The sequence below is a fragment of the Coccinella septempunctata genome, chromosome 3 (assembly GCF_907165205.1).
Source record: "Coccinella septempunctata chromosome 3, icCocSept1.1, whole genome shotgun sequence".
Classification (NCBI taxonomy): domain Eukaryota; kingdom Metazoa; phylum Arthropoda; class Insecta; order Coleoptera; family Coccinellidae; genus Coccinella; species Coccinella septempunctata.
Genome location: NC_058191.1, coordinates 28,000,859 through 28,013,705, shown reverse-complemented (window position 1 = coordinate 28,013,705; position 12,847 = coordinate 28,000,859). Strand labels below are relative to the sequence as shown.

At 34.1% G+C, this 12,847-nt stretch overlaps 2 protein-coding genes across 6 annotated transcripts in view; both read left to right on the top strand.

The window, feature by feature from the left end:
• The first annotated feature begins 118 nt into the window (after positions 1-118).
• LOC123309240 lies at positions 119-1,846 on the top strand. Of its 2 annotated transcripts, none has more exons than XM_044892236.1 (4): positions 119-657; positions 711-1,085; positions 1,186-1,254; positions 1,351-1,846. In XM_044892236.1, the coding sequence occupies exons 1-4, from the start codon at positions 244-246 to the stop codon at positions 1,633-1,635; spliced, it is 1,143 nt and encodes a 380-aa protein (XP_044748171.1). In that variant the 5' UTR covers positions 119-243; the 3' UTR covers positions 1,636-1,846. The 2 variants fall into 2 exon arrangements, with proteins under 2 accessions (XP_044748171.1, XP_044748170.1); XM_044892235.1 differs by having other exon boundaries at positions 1,339-1,846.
• Positions 1,847-9,373: 7,527 nt separating this feature from the next.
• The window catches only part of LOC123309999 (potassium voltage-gated channel protein eag), an 85,643-nt gene continuing 82,169 nt past the window's right edge, over positions 9,374-12,847 (top strand). For all 4 annotated transcript variants that reach the window (XM_044893350.1, XM_044893347.1, XM_044893348.1 and 1 more), the window contains exon 1: positions 9,374-9,800. In XM_044893350.1, coding sequence (XP_044749285.1) covers positions 9,722-9,800 — 79 coding nt within the window. In that variant the 5' untranslated portion in view covers positions 9,374-9,721. The remainder of the gene's footprint in view (positions 9,801-12,847) is intronic.

The window sequence follows — 12,847 nt, the reverse complement described above, 5'->3', positions numbered from 1 at the left end:
TAGAAAACTAACTTCCGAATCCCCTGAATACGCCCCTGCCACATCTTGAAAACTCTATGGTTTCCCACAGAGTTAAATGACAGGAATAAACGTCATTAAGTTCTATGATTATGGAAAATCTAACCTCACATTTTGCTACTGACATAAATGATGTTTTTTGCTTTTGTTTAATAACAAATGCATCTATTGTTTATTAACTGATATGACTCCATATTTTCTCATGGCAAATCGTAATCAACCAAAATGGACAATCACCTGCATAATTTGAACGGGCATCAGAAATTCCTAAGAGAATTCATAAATCTCTACAGACAACAAGAATGTCTTTGGAACAAAGATCATCCAAACTATAAAAATAGGAACGATCGCAGTGAGGCGTACGAAATTCTACTCAAAAAATGTAAAGAATACATTCCAGAGGCTGATGAGGATTATGTTAGATTGAGAATAGACTCTATGCGTTCTACTTTTCGAAAAGAACGAAAAAAAGTTTTGAACTCACGAATGCAAAACCCTGATTCCAAAAATGTATATAAGCCATCTTTATGGTATTATGATCTTCTGTTATTCACTACTGGTGAGGTAAATGAGGAGCAGGATAACTCGATAACCAATGAAACTACTGTAGAAACAAATCCTGAAGATTATAATGTTGTTGTAAGGAAACCCATTACTGGTGTGGATTTCTTTCATTTATAATATTTTTTTAGAGAATCCCATTCTGGGGCAGAGAATACTCTTCTTTGGCCATTAATCTCTACAAAAAACATACATGCTTATATGCTTTAAATGACCCTAACTACAAGAGTAAACATAAAAGGGTTGAAGCTATTAAGAAAATAACTGAAGAATTGAAGGCTAAAACAGGCAAAATATTCTTCGAGGATGACGTAAGGAGAAAAATTCATTTACTTAGGGGACAATTTATGTATGAATTCAGAAAAATTGAGAAGCATAGACAGTCTGGCAAAGATGTTTCTAGCTATCAACCTTCTCTTTGGTGTTTCAACATGCTCTTTTTCCTCAGAAAACATATTGTGAAAATGGAAAGTATGCTCAAGAGAAAAGATGGAGATCAGATCCAGGTAATATTATTTGAAGTGATTCATACAGTAACTCCTGATAGCCATGAATATTCCAAGATTTCTTGTATTTGAAATATCCAAATAATATATTTTTTCGCAGCGACAAAGCAAAAGAATTAAGATGAGCAATGGGAATATTTCTAGTGACCAAGATTATAATCATGCAGAGGTAATTATTTTCTTTTCATTCACAAGTGTTGCTCATTTAACAACAATTGTGAATATCATTGCATATATTTCCAAATAATTTAAGGTTCTCAAACAGGAAAGTGATAGTGGGGATAATGATCGAGATAACTATGAGGTATCGGCAGATAATATCGATAATGACTCATTTGATCAAGTTGATATTTCTCAAACTGTTGAGGCAGGAAACAGTTTGGATATCAAGCAGACTGATGATGTCTATGATACAATAGGAAAAGTGATGGCTAAAAGACTTCGAGACATGACAGCAGAACAGAATGGTATTGCCTTGAAATTGGTACATGATTTAATGTATCATGGACAAATGGAGAATTTGACATCTAATTCTAAACTAGTTTTATAATTGTATAAATATTATTATGTTATTGTTAAATTATTTTAAATTTTGTACATTCAGAAAACTTGTTTCTTTATATATCTTAAGAAAGATATTGTGTTAAATGAGGTGTCCTGATGATATAATGAATCTTTTTCAACTTTGCTTGATTAATATGAAGGAGATTTATCCTGAAAATTGGCAATTCAATAAAGGAATTTGGATGATTAAAAGAGAACTGAGTGTTGTTATGTCAGTGCCAATCAAAAATTTTATTGTCACACTATTGCACATTTTTTTAGGAATAATAGGGAATACTCCTCCTGACAAAAATGATGTATTTTTTATGAAATATCTTTGAAACGTCACATTTTGAAATCACCATATCAACTGTTTCCCAAAAAAAATTATTTTAAGTACTTAAAAATGAAAAATAAAAATGGGTATTTAAAATTTAAAGCGTTTTGTTTCTATTGCATAAGTTGGCAACATCGACTGAAATATGCATTGATAATAAAGGACAACAAATACACTATGTTGATGAGATAGCCGGGTGCTGTTGAGGCTCGCCAGTGAGTACGTGCCTTATGATGGCTGAACATCAATAGCTGATTTTTTATAAAGCAAACATTGTTCTTTTCATTTTCTAGTAGGGGCTGTTGACAAATCCAAATCTAGAAACGAAGCGATTTAAATTTTAAAACCTCGTATTTGAAGAATGATTTCGAATACTTTCCGCTGTGCATTTGAAAAATTAATGAATGAAACTCATAATTATTCAGTTTGAACTTGCATCTGCTGTGATAACCCAAATTCAGGAGAATTCTCCATTCATTGAATGTATGGAGGATCTATCTTCAACATAGAGGTGGAAAAATTCCAAATCTATGTACGAAAATACAGATAAAAAGCACTATCAACTACCGCGAAAATTTGATGCGAAAGCACCGTTTGAAACCCCAAAGACAAATGAAAGCAATTAATATTAACTTAATAATTAATTTCTTTGCCAATATATTTATATTTGAAAAAGTTTGACTGGGTGTTGCTGGTATCTTAGACTTCAATTCTTCCTGAGAATCCTAAACTTCATATCTAGGAGTGGCGCTTTGGTGGACTATCGTCCGGCTAGGTCACAATGCTATCGCAGGAGCCCAATGTTCGGTAGTCCACTGAGTACCTGTCGTTTTGAATTCGCTTGCCGGATTCAAGTATTCTCTTTGGAATCGTTTGCCTTAGAAGTGCTTATACCAAGTATCGTCTGCTTCAATTCTTCCCGAGAAACAGAACCTTCACGTATCGCAGTGGCGCTTTGGTGGACTATCGTCCGGCTAGGTCACAACACTGTCGCAGGTGGCCATCTTGCTCGGTAGTCCACTGGGTGCCTGCCGTTTTGAAGTCACTTGCCGGATTCAAGTATTTTGTTTGGAACAGTTTGCCCAGGTAGTACCGGTGTCCAGTCGCGTCCACTGTAATTCTTTCTCAGGAACCGAACCTTCCCTACTTGTAAGGACGCTTTGGTGGACTATCGACCGGCTAGTTCTCAAGGCTATGGCGGGAGCCCTCCTTAATTGTTAGGTCACTGAGTGCCTGCAGTTTTGAGGTCGCTGGCAAGATTCAAGAATTCCTTTAGGTTTACCTATCCTATGAAGTGCTGCTACCCAGTCTCGTCTGCTTCAATTCTTCCCGAGAAACAGAACCTTCATATCTCGCAGTGGCGATTTGGTGGACTATCGTCCGGCTATGTCACAACACTGTTTGGAATAGCTTATTGCCCAGGAATTGCCGTTTCAGTCGCGTTCGCTTTGTTATATAGTGTGTACTATAGACCGACTAGGTCAAAACGCTATCGCGGTAGCTCTATCTCTTCTTGCTTATTAGGTCACTGAGCATGCCGTCATCGTCACTTGCTGAATTCACGAGTTTGGAACAGTTTTCTTAGAAAGTGCCGATGTCTACTCGCGCACGCTTGAATTCTTTCTGAGAAATATAAACTTCACATCTCGCAGTGGCACTTTGGTGGACTATCGTCGATAGGGCTCATGCGTGAGTGTGTTACTGTGTTATCACCTAAGCGGCTCACAGTCCACCATTTCTTCACTGCGAGATATTAAGTTTCGGGTTCTTGGGCAGGATAGTAGCGGACACTACTGGGGCACAGGCAATTCCTCTTCAAACTTTCCCAATTGTGTAATTTGGCAAAGAACTGCGAGCAGACACTTAGTGAACTCATGAGGAAAATGCGCTTCTGTGAGAGTGTTGTGACCTATCTAGATTACCTGCAGTCCACCAACACGTCCCTGTGAGTTGTAAAAGTTTCGGGGTGGCATAGTAAATAATAAAACGGTTTGGAAAAACACCCACGCATGGTGGGACAATACATCAACGGAAATAATTATGAATAAGATGAATGCCTCACCGATTTCAATATCCATATACACTTTGTCAATGTATACGGAAAATAAAACGCTTTCACATTAATGATGAGTACAATCGCTTCCTTGAACCTTTAAAGGCAAAATTCAACGATATTTAAACGTGTGTCACTAGTGAATGATGTATTTTGCAAATCTCACAATTTAGTTCTTTTGAGCTGGGGTAATCGTGTAGGTATATGCATGAGAAAGAGGGTATGGGTGACAAAATCTGGTCCTCAGATTACTCTAGGATCCACGTTGAAACCACTTGAACAAGTTAGAATATTTTCCTCTAAACTGAAGGTAGGTCAAATAAGTCCGAGATCCACTATCATAGCCCAATGAGGAATAACAATAGAGGACTTCCCTACATGTTTGCCAACCTAAAAAAAGGTCTAAAAGGTCTACCATCAGGGAATGATTGCTTTCTAACGAAACCTACTTCATTCTTTCCGCAATGATCAAATATATTTATGAAATTCTATCGAGCTTTCTAGAGTTTACTGTTAAAAAGAAAAAAAGATTTTCATAACCTCGATTGCTGATTGGTTGAAATTTATGTTGGTATTACTACTTCTTGTGACAATTGACATGTTTCGTTGGCAAATGTCAAGAAGAAAAAAGTAATCTGTTAGGTTATGGGCAAAGTTTTGGTTATGTGCACAATCTTTGCTTGAACGCATTCTTGTTTTCTTGTATTTTGTAAGCTATACAGCAGACAATATTAATATTATATATATCAGTAAAAATGACATTTGCCAATGAAATATGTCGATTGTCACAAGAAGTAGTGATACCAACATAAATTTCAACCAATCAGCAATCGAGGTTATGAAAATCTTTTTTTCTTTTTAACAGTAAACTCTAGAAAGCTCGATAGAATTTCATAAATATATTTGATCATTGCGGAAAGAATGAAGTAGGTTTCGTTAGAAAGCAATCATTCCCTGATGGTAGACCTTTTAGACCCTTTTCTAGGTTGGCAAACATGTAGGGAAGTCCTCCATTGATAAGCCCATGCAGCTCCTCAGTATTCCCTTGAATAAGGGGAAGACAATGACAGCGGACAGAAGAGAATGGGCGAAATTTGTATATGGTGGTGATTTTGGAAGTATACCGTATATACCTATATAGTTTATTTTACATTGTTGTCCTCTACACTATTATAATGGTATTATATTATGGGTGTATTCATTAAATATACAGTTCCTCAAACCCATGTAGATTTTTAATAAACAGATTCCCAAATCTATACAGATTTTTGACGACTGTCTGCGAAATTTGTGTGTATGAATTCTTGATATATAATTAATATATTAATATATATAATATAACTATACAAGGTGAGATATTTAAACAGTAGATTCTTGTGGTCAAAAGAAACAGTTATTCTTTCCTATACCATTTTTTTCGATTCGGCCCTGGTAAACAGATTAGTAGATATAGCCATATTAAGTTTTTGTAATGAGCTGGCCAACCCTGGAAAAACAAAATTACCTTCAAAATAACTAGCTGTGTCACTACACATCTTTGAATCTTTCAAACAGAGTTGTATTCAGCCAAGTACCCAATTTTTCGAATTTCACAGATACTTTTTAATTTTTGAACATCAAATTACTCGAAAACGGCGCATTATACGAGAAAATATAAAGAATACTTTTAATTCAGAAAACGTTCAATAATTTATCAGATGGCGTCCAACTTATTAGTTTCAAGAGTTGGGTTCTTTTTAATTTTTGGTATTTTGATGGTACGTGTAATTGTCATAATGAGAAAACTGGAAAAAATGGGGGATAGGTTGTGTTCGAAAAAGATTTGCCAAAAAAATTAAAAACTATATTCCGAAATTAATTTCATTCGATGAAACCTTTTGTGAGATAGAACAAAAAAAATTAATTTTTTTTTGGTTTTTCAATAGCATGTGTATCTTTTTAATCCAGCCGATTCGGAAAATATGGTAAAGGAAAAACGTGCTTCATTCGACCTCAAGAATCTACTGTTAAAATATTTGTACGACTCACCCTGTATATTTAAATCGAAGAACGCGGTGTGCCTATGATATTTAATACATACATGTGGGATTATCAAGAAATAAGGCAACCGACGCATTCGCCAATTTGTTATAAGGGTTATAACTGATGATTTGACGGTCTTTCATTTAAGTAGTTGATGAAAAGTATTGAAAATATTTTATGTAATAAAAACGAACGGGTGTCCGAAATTTGTTCCAATTCTAAACTACAGACGTACGAAAGAATCCGACGATATTCAAGATTCAGACGAACCTGAAGAAATCGGAAGCTACATCAACGATGGAGAGAACTCTTCAAAGAAAATTCTCAGATTATTTACTTTTGACCACGTGCAAATAATTTAAACAATTTTGTATTGTAATGCAAGAATTAATATTTTAATTTCATCATTTTGTTAGATGGGTGAAAAGATTTTTTGAACATTTTCAAAAGCTGCTGTGTTGATATCCGAAATATTTTGAATAAACGGTTGTTATTTGAACAATGTGTTCAGATGGTCTTCAAATAGTAGAAGTATAATTTTGTGAAGGTTGTTTAGTACCACATAAAATTCCCTCTCTCATTTTCATTAAAGCCATAAAAATTTAAACACATAGCACTTACTGAAAAGTTGTTTGGTTTTTCTCGTGTTGAAGAATATATTTTCACACCAAAATTTTTTTTCTTATTACATCGTTAGGTTGAGATTTCAAGAAAGAGCACTGTTAAATATGAAAATTTGAAAAGTATCGCAAATCAAATTTTTGGTTTTAAAATTCTTTTTAATTGGTATTCCACACATGGAAATTTTTATCTTCAGAGATTTTCATCTGAATTGATACATTTTTGTTGCAGAAAAAAATTATAAACAGAAAATAGTTTTTTTTGCCTTTCTCTCCATGAATTTGAGGTTATGTTAGGAATTGAAAAATAAAGTAGTTGTAGATATCGCAATTATCTACATAACATTATATCGATATAAGGTACAGTTCTGCCGGAAATCGTAAAAAAACATTTTTCACCACTGAAAACAACCCTTAGACAATAGACTCATATTGCTCTGTTCGGTTATATTATCAATCTGACGAATAATCTACAAATAGCTTCTGAATTTCAATGCGGAAAAAATATTTATCCTCGAGTTGGGAACATTAATTCGCCAGCATAATTGACTACTTCGAAAGTCCTTCACCCCCTCAACCGGACCTAAGTATCCTCTGGCGACAAGTTCTTTCTCAAGAGGATCTACAGAACCTCTACAATCCCAAAGTGGCGTTAGATAAAATCGACGGCGATATCTCCATCTTCCTCCGAAATTCGATGGTTATGACGAAGAACAAGAATCGGTGCGCTGCTTGATCCATCGCCAAACGACGCCGCGGGAGACACCACGGCGCTACCGTCGTCCGGACGCCAAAAAAAATCTGTAACTGTTCATCTTTGGCATCTAAGTCAAGTTTGAACCAGAAAATGCGGGCATTGGTATCGGGAGTTATGTAAGTTATGTAAAATATTCAGCCACTTCAAAAGAAAATCTATAGCTTCACTATATGACAAACTTGAAGTAGAAAAGAACAAACCTGTATTTGATATTATTAAGAGTGGTTTTATCTCGACAAGAGGTTCACTACATAGACATGAAGACATGTACTGTGCCTTCCCTTTCTATTTATGCATGAAATACGGTCAAAAAATATTGACAGAGAGAAACTGAACATCGGGCATCCAGATGTCTTTTTCTAGAATTTTGATTGGTCCGCACTCACCTCTATGTGAACAGAAAAGAGACAGGTAATGGCCGGATGATCATTTCTCTCTTTCTATAAAATAGCCAATTTCATGATGACATTACTTAGTCCATGTCTCTGTGTGTATGGTTCACTATAAAGCGAACAAAAAATTAGTAAGCTGATAACGACTTTTTTCTTCAAACCTAACTCCCTGTCAACAGCTTTTAGTGATAATTATTATATTTATTGCCAAAAAATCTTTGTTACACAAGGACCTATTGGGCCCGTACACATTCCAAATATAATAAATTTTATATACAAAACATATTGATATAACCAAACAGGTGAAACCGATACAGCAAAAAAATATAACGCACATTTAAAAAAAATCCATCGCAAAAAACAAATAAGTGTTCAAAAACAGCTCTGTAGACAGAGCGAGTGGATTACTGTACTTCATTCACGATTGTAAAACAAATATTTATAGAATATCTTACTTCATTTTCAATAATATCTTTATTCATTTCAATATCTTAATACATTTGATAGTCCCTATATGACCACTTCTGACGTTCTGACACATGAATATTTGTATATAGCACTATTTCTATGTTCAGGGCATCTCTTTCCTTGTTAGCATTAAATTAGATAGACCAGTGAATAATGGCCCACAAGTGATTAATGAATGCTTGATAGTCAATCAGTGAATAATGACTCATTAATTACAAGTGATCTATGAATATAACAATGTTCAAGGAGACAGATAGATTATCATCACTTTATGCATCGATCGTGGATAAAACCTCAAGTGTTTCAGTATTTTTTCGTGATTTTGTGAGCGTCTGCTGACATTAGCACATGGTTTCAGATTAGATTGTTATAATTTAAATGGTTATATACCTACTTCAGAAATCCCATTGAATTGAAAAACTTTCTTGTCTCTTGCAACTTTTACGTGAAACGCAGAACGCAGGATATTTGAGATTGAGAAAAATAAAAAATGCGATTTCGAGATTCGTATGGAATTCTAGTTACTTTGTTTATCACATTTTAACATTTTAGTCAAAAACATTTCATGAAAAAAACTATTGTTTTTCAATTGAATTCGTCTGATGAAGGAATCTGATATAGACTCCGAAACGTAACGAAAGTTCATCATTTTAAAGTTCATTGTCAGACAACAATTTTTTCCATCTGATTTGCTCCTGACAAATTAGAGCAAGAATTGAGGCAGGAGCCAACCAATTATTTGAATTTTTTAATTGATTTTGTTTCAGAGACTGGGAGTGAAAACCCTAAAGAATTTCAGTAGATGCAGAGTGCTGCCAGATTGAATTTCTATCAACAAGAATCATTAACAGATAATGTTTGTGTAGAAAAAATTTAGAAATTTAAAATCAAAATAAAATTTCTCCGAAATCATTGCCAATTTTTCATTTAATTCATTCAAAATCCCTCGTTTTAATGTAGTATACACTGATAGATACCTACACATTGAAAAAGAACGAACTTTTCACGTTTAAATTTCGAAAAGATCCCCAGTTGCAGAACACTCCCCATTTCCAACTGACATCCAAAGTGTGTCCAGCAGACCCTTCCAGATTCCCCCTCAGATATCACGTGGTTCATACCCCGACAGAAACAATGTGTTTCAAGTGGGGCATGCAAAAATGTTCAAACTGAACCAGCGGTATACGCAGTGACCAACCTATTATGAAAACAAGGAAAAACTCAGAGAAAAGTGCCTCGAAATCGAAAGTATGTTTGTGTACAGTGTCGGTTTTATGAGCGGTTCTAGGACTGCCACGATATCAACATGCAGAAAAAATTGAACCTTCTCGATTTTGGTTAAAAATGTGCGTGGTCCAATTGCGGTGTTACCGTTTCATTTTTGTGATATGGTAATTGAGGGGAGATGACGAAAATTGTGATTTAACCCTAGGATTCCGTCAACATGGCTGGGGGGAGGAGGGGGCTCGTTGCCCCCCAAAACACTTTTTTGGAAAATATTATACGAAGATCTAATTCTCAACGTGAGTATGTCTTGAAGATGGTCCGCACTAGATTTAAGGAATATCAACACCGAAGTTGAGGTGGTTCATTTTTTATTCAACAATGCGTACCTTAGAAGTTAACGTAATCATAAAAAACAAACTTGAGCAACAACATTTCAGGCAATCGATACAGATAAACTTAGTTGAAATCGATATTTTTCCACTTTATTCTGATTACATCAATGATTACAACTGTGGCTATCGTTTGTTATGTTAATGGAAAAATGCTCAACTGAATCGACAAGTCACGAGGAATAATAAACTGCTGTTGGAACAAAAGAAACTATTTTTTCATTGTATATTACTTATTACACATCTTCGATGTATTAAGAATATCCGAAAAAGTTTTGAAGCTTTGTGATGATTCTATGCTTTGAGTACATATACCTACTAATATAGTATTTGCGTCATCAAAACTACATCATTAACCTACATGTTTGGAAACGAGTAGAGCAGATACACTGCAGCGTTTTCATTCCCTTCAATATGTGCAATCTACAAATAATATATTATAAGAGAAGAGATTTACATATCATAAACAAAATTTCTGCGTTAATTAAACTGCTTCCAGACCAAATAACTTCTCCATCCAACTTCGATGATAACTCCTAATTAGTTCAAATCTTCCTCAACTCAATCACTAGACACTTTATTTTTTTTTTATCCAGTTTAAGTTCACTATTTCTAATTAAACTGTATGTAGTTTTCAAGACTGGATAATTTTTTCAAGTTGTTCTTCATTCTTCACCTTTCTTCAAGTGCCTACCGACGATTATCTCTGAAAAATTAATCTGATTTTCAAAAAATAAAGCGTTGACCAATTACGTAAACTTTCCAACAAGCCAACACATGGTAGGTTTATATTTTCATTTGAAAAACGGTTGAATAGGGTTGCAGTTAGGAGATTGGAGAAAAATACAATTCAATTTCATTGCCACATAATAAGTACAATCGAAACCCAATTAAAGTGTTTCAGCGTCTTCATCTTAAGTTGTTGGTTGAAAAACTATTAATTTTATTTTTAATATAACCATCAAATTAGAAAAAATATAGAGAGATTATGGTGGGATTCCATTTTCCGTGATCTTGCTAGTAGCCCACCCACACATGGTATATATTTCCATTTGAAACACGAAGGCTGGATCCAGGATCCAGGGTTACTTTACTCAAACTATTTCAGCGTCTTATTTTAAAGTTATTTGCTTATTTATTCATTAATCTATTCATTTATTAAAAATCAGGAAAGACAACAAGACGAACTCCAATAATGCAAATAATACATTATGAAATAATACAAATGACCAGCCGAAACTATGTAAACGAAACTCAGATTCGACAATATAAAGAAAAAGAAAAACGGAGTTATATGACTCCGATACAAGCATACGATTAGGTAAAAGAATGGATCAAATAAACCCTCAAGCTCTACTAAGATCATGCACCCATCGGAATACATATTAGAACTATCTTCCCCATTCACGTACTAGTATAGAATTTCATCACCCTATGAAAAGATTAATTTTAAAACAAAGATGATATTGTTGTAATTGTAATTTAACTTTTTTCAAGTGACTAAGCTTTCCAACGAACCCATACATGATATATATTTTCATTTGAAAAGCGGCAATGCGGATGAGGTTACGGCTTTCATTTTGAGTTATTGGTTGAAGAAATATTAATTTTACTCTCGACTTATCCCAAATATTTCATTGAGAATGTTTAAAGAGATAACTGTGCGATTATTTATACAAATGATTTTTAACATCACAGCGTAATCGATAATGTTCTGATGGATAATAATAATAATACAGGAACTAAAAATTATAGAAATGAATAATTATGAAAAATAAGAAACCTAATAAGAAAAAATAAGATTGATAAATATAAAAGGCTGGAAACCTCTATACGAGAAATATTTTATTTCCTATTCTCGATTCATTATTTTTAACTATAACCCTTTGGACTTGAACAAAAAAAATGATTTCACTTTCTATATAGATACAAATTTTGCTTTCAAAGAACAAATAACAAATCCGTCTACACGTCGTATGGTCGGAGCTCTGCAATAATATCTAAATAGAATCTTTGTGAAATATTCGAATAATTTATTTAAAAAAGGGAATCGAAATAATATGAATATAAGAATAAATGAAATTTTCAGACACTGAATTCAAAATCTTTGGATAATTCGGTCGATTATTGGAAAATTTTTGTTCTCATTATGATATTCAAGAATGACAATATGCCTTAATGATTCACTGTAAAGTTTCGGATACTCTCAGAAAAAATTTTGTTATGACAATAGAACGCTGACTAGTTGAAAGAATTTGTTTGGAATTTACTGTCCAATGCAGAAAAAAGTCTGATATAGGTTGCGGAAATTAACACTGACTTTAATTTCTTGCCATTTTTCCCTTATTATATTTTAAGGAACAGTTAAAACAAATTTTTATTTTTATTCCTGTGCTTAAGATGTTGGGTCGAAAAATCTGTACTCAATTGTTAAAAGGCGAAAGATACAAATGGCAATTCATTCCATTCTTCTGTATCCTTGTATCTTATGACCCTAGGTTAAGGCGCTATTGAAAGAAAGTTCGACTCAACAAATGTTGAACAATCTTCATTCGTTTTTATTTGAGAAATTTACTGCCAAGATGGTTTTTCTCAGATTATTATGTGCATGTAATACAAGAAAGATAGTGTTAGGGTTTGTTCGTCGGTCATTTTGAAAAAAAAAATACTGAATACTAAATAATTGAGAGCTAATCGGTTATACGCATTTGAAACGTCCATATTTCCCGTAACTTGTTAGAAGATTTCGACATGTAATTTTTAGAGAAATATCGCGGGAAGCGGCAAGGGTGAAAGAACGAAAATCGTGCACCTCAAGCATGTCCAATGTTCATCGGACAATCTAATGCAAGGGATTCACGGCAAGATCAAACAAAACAGCTCTATTGAACTTCCGTTCAGGTGAATCGTCAGACAGAGAATTTGAGTAATGCGACAAAGGTTCAGTGAACATC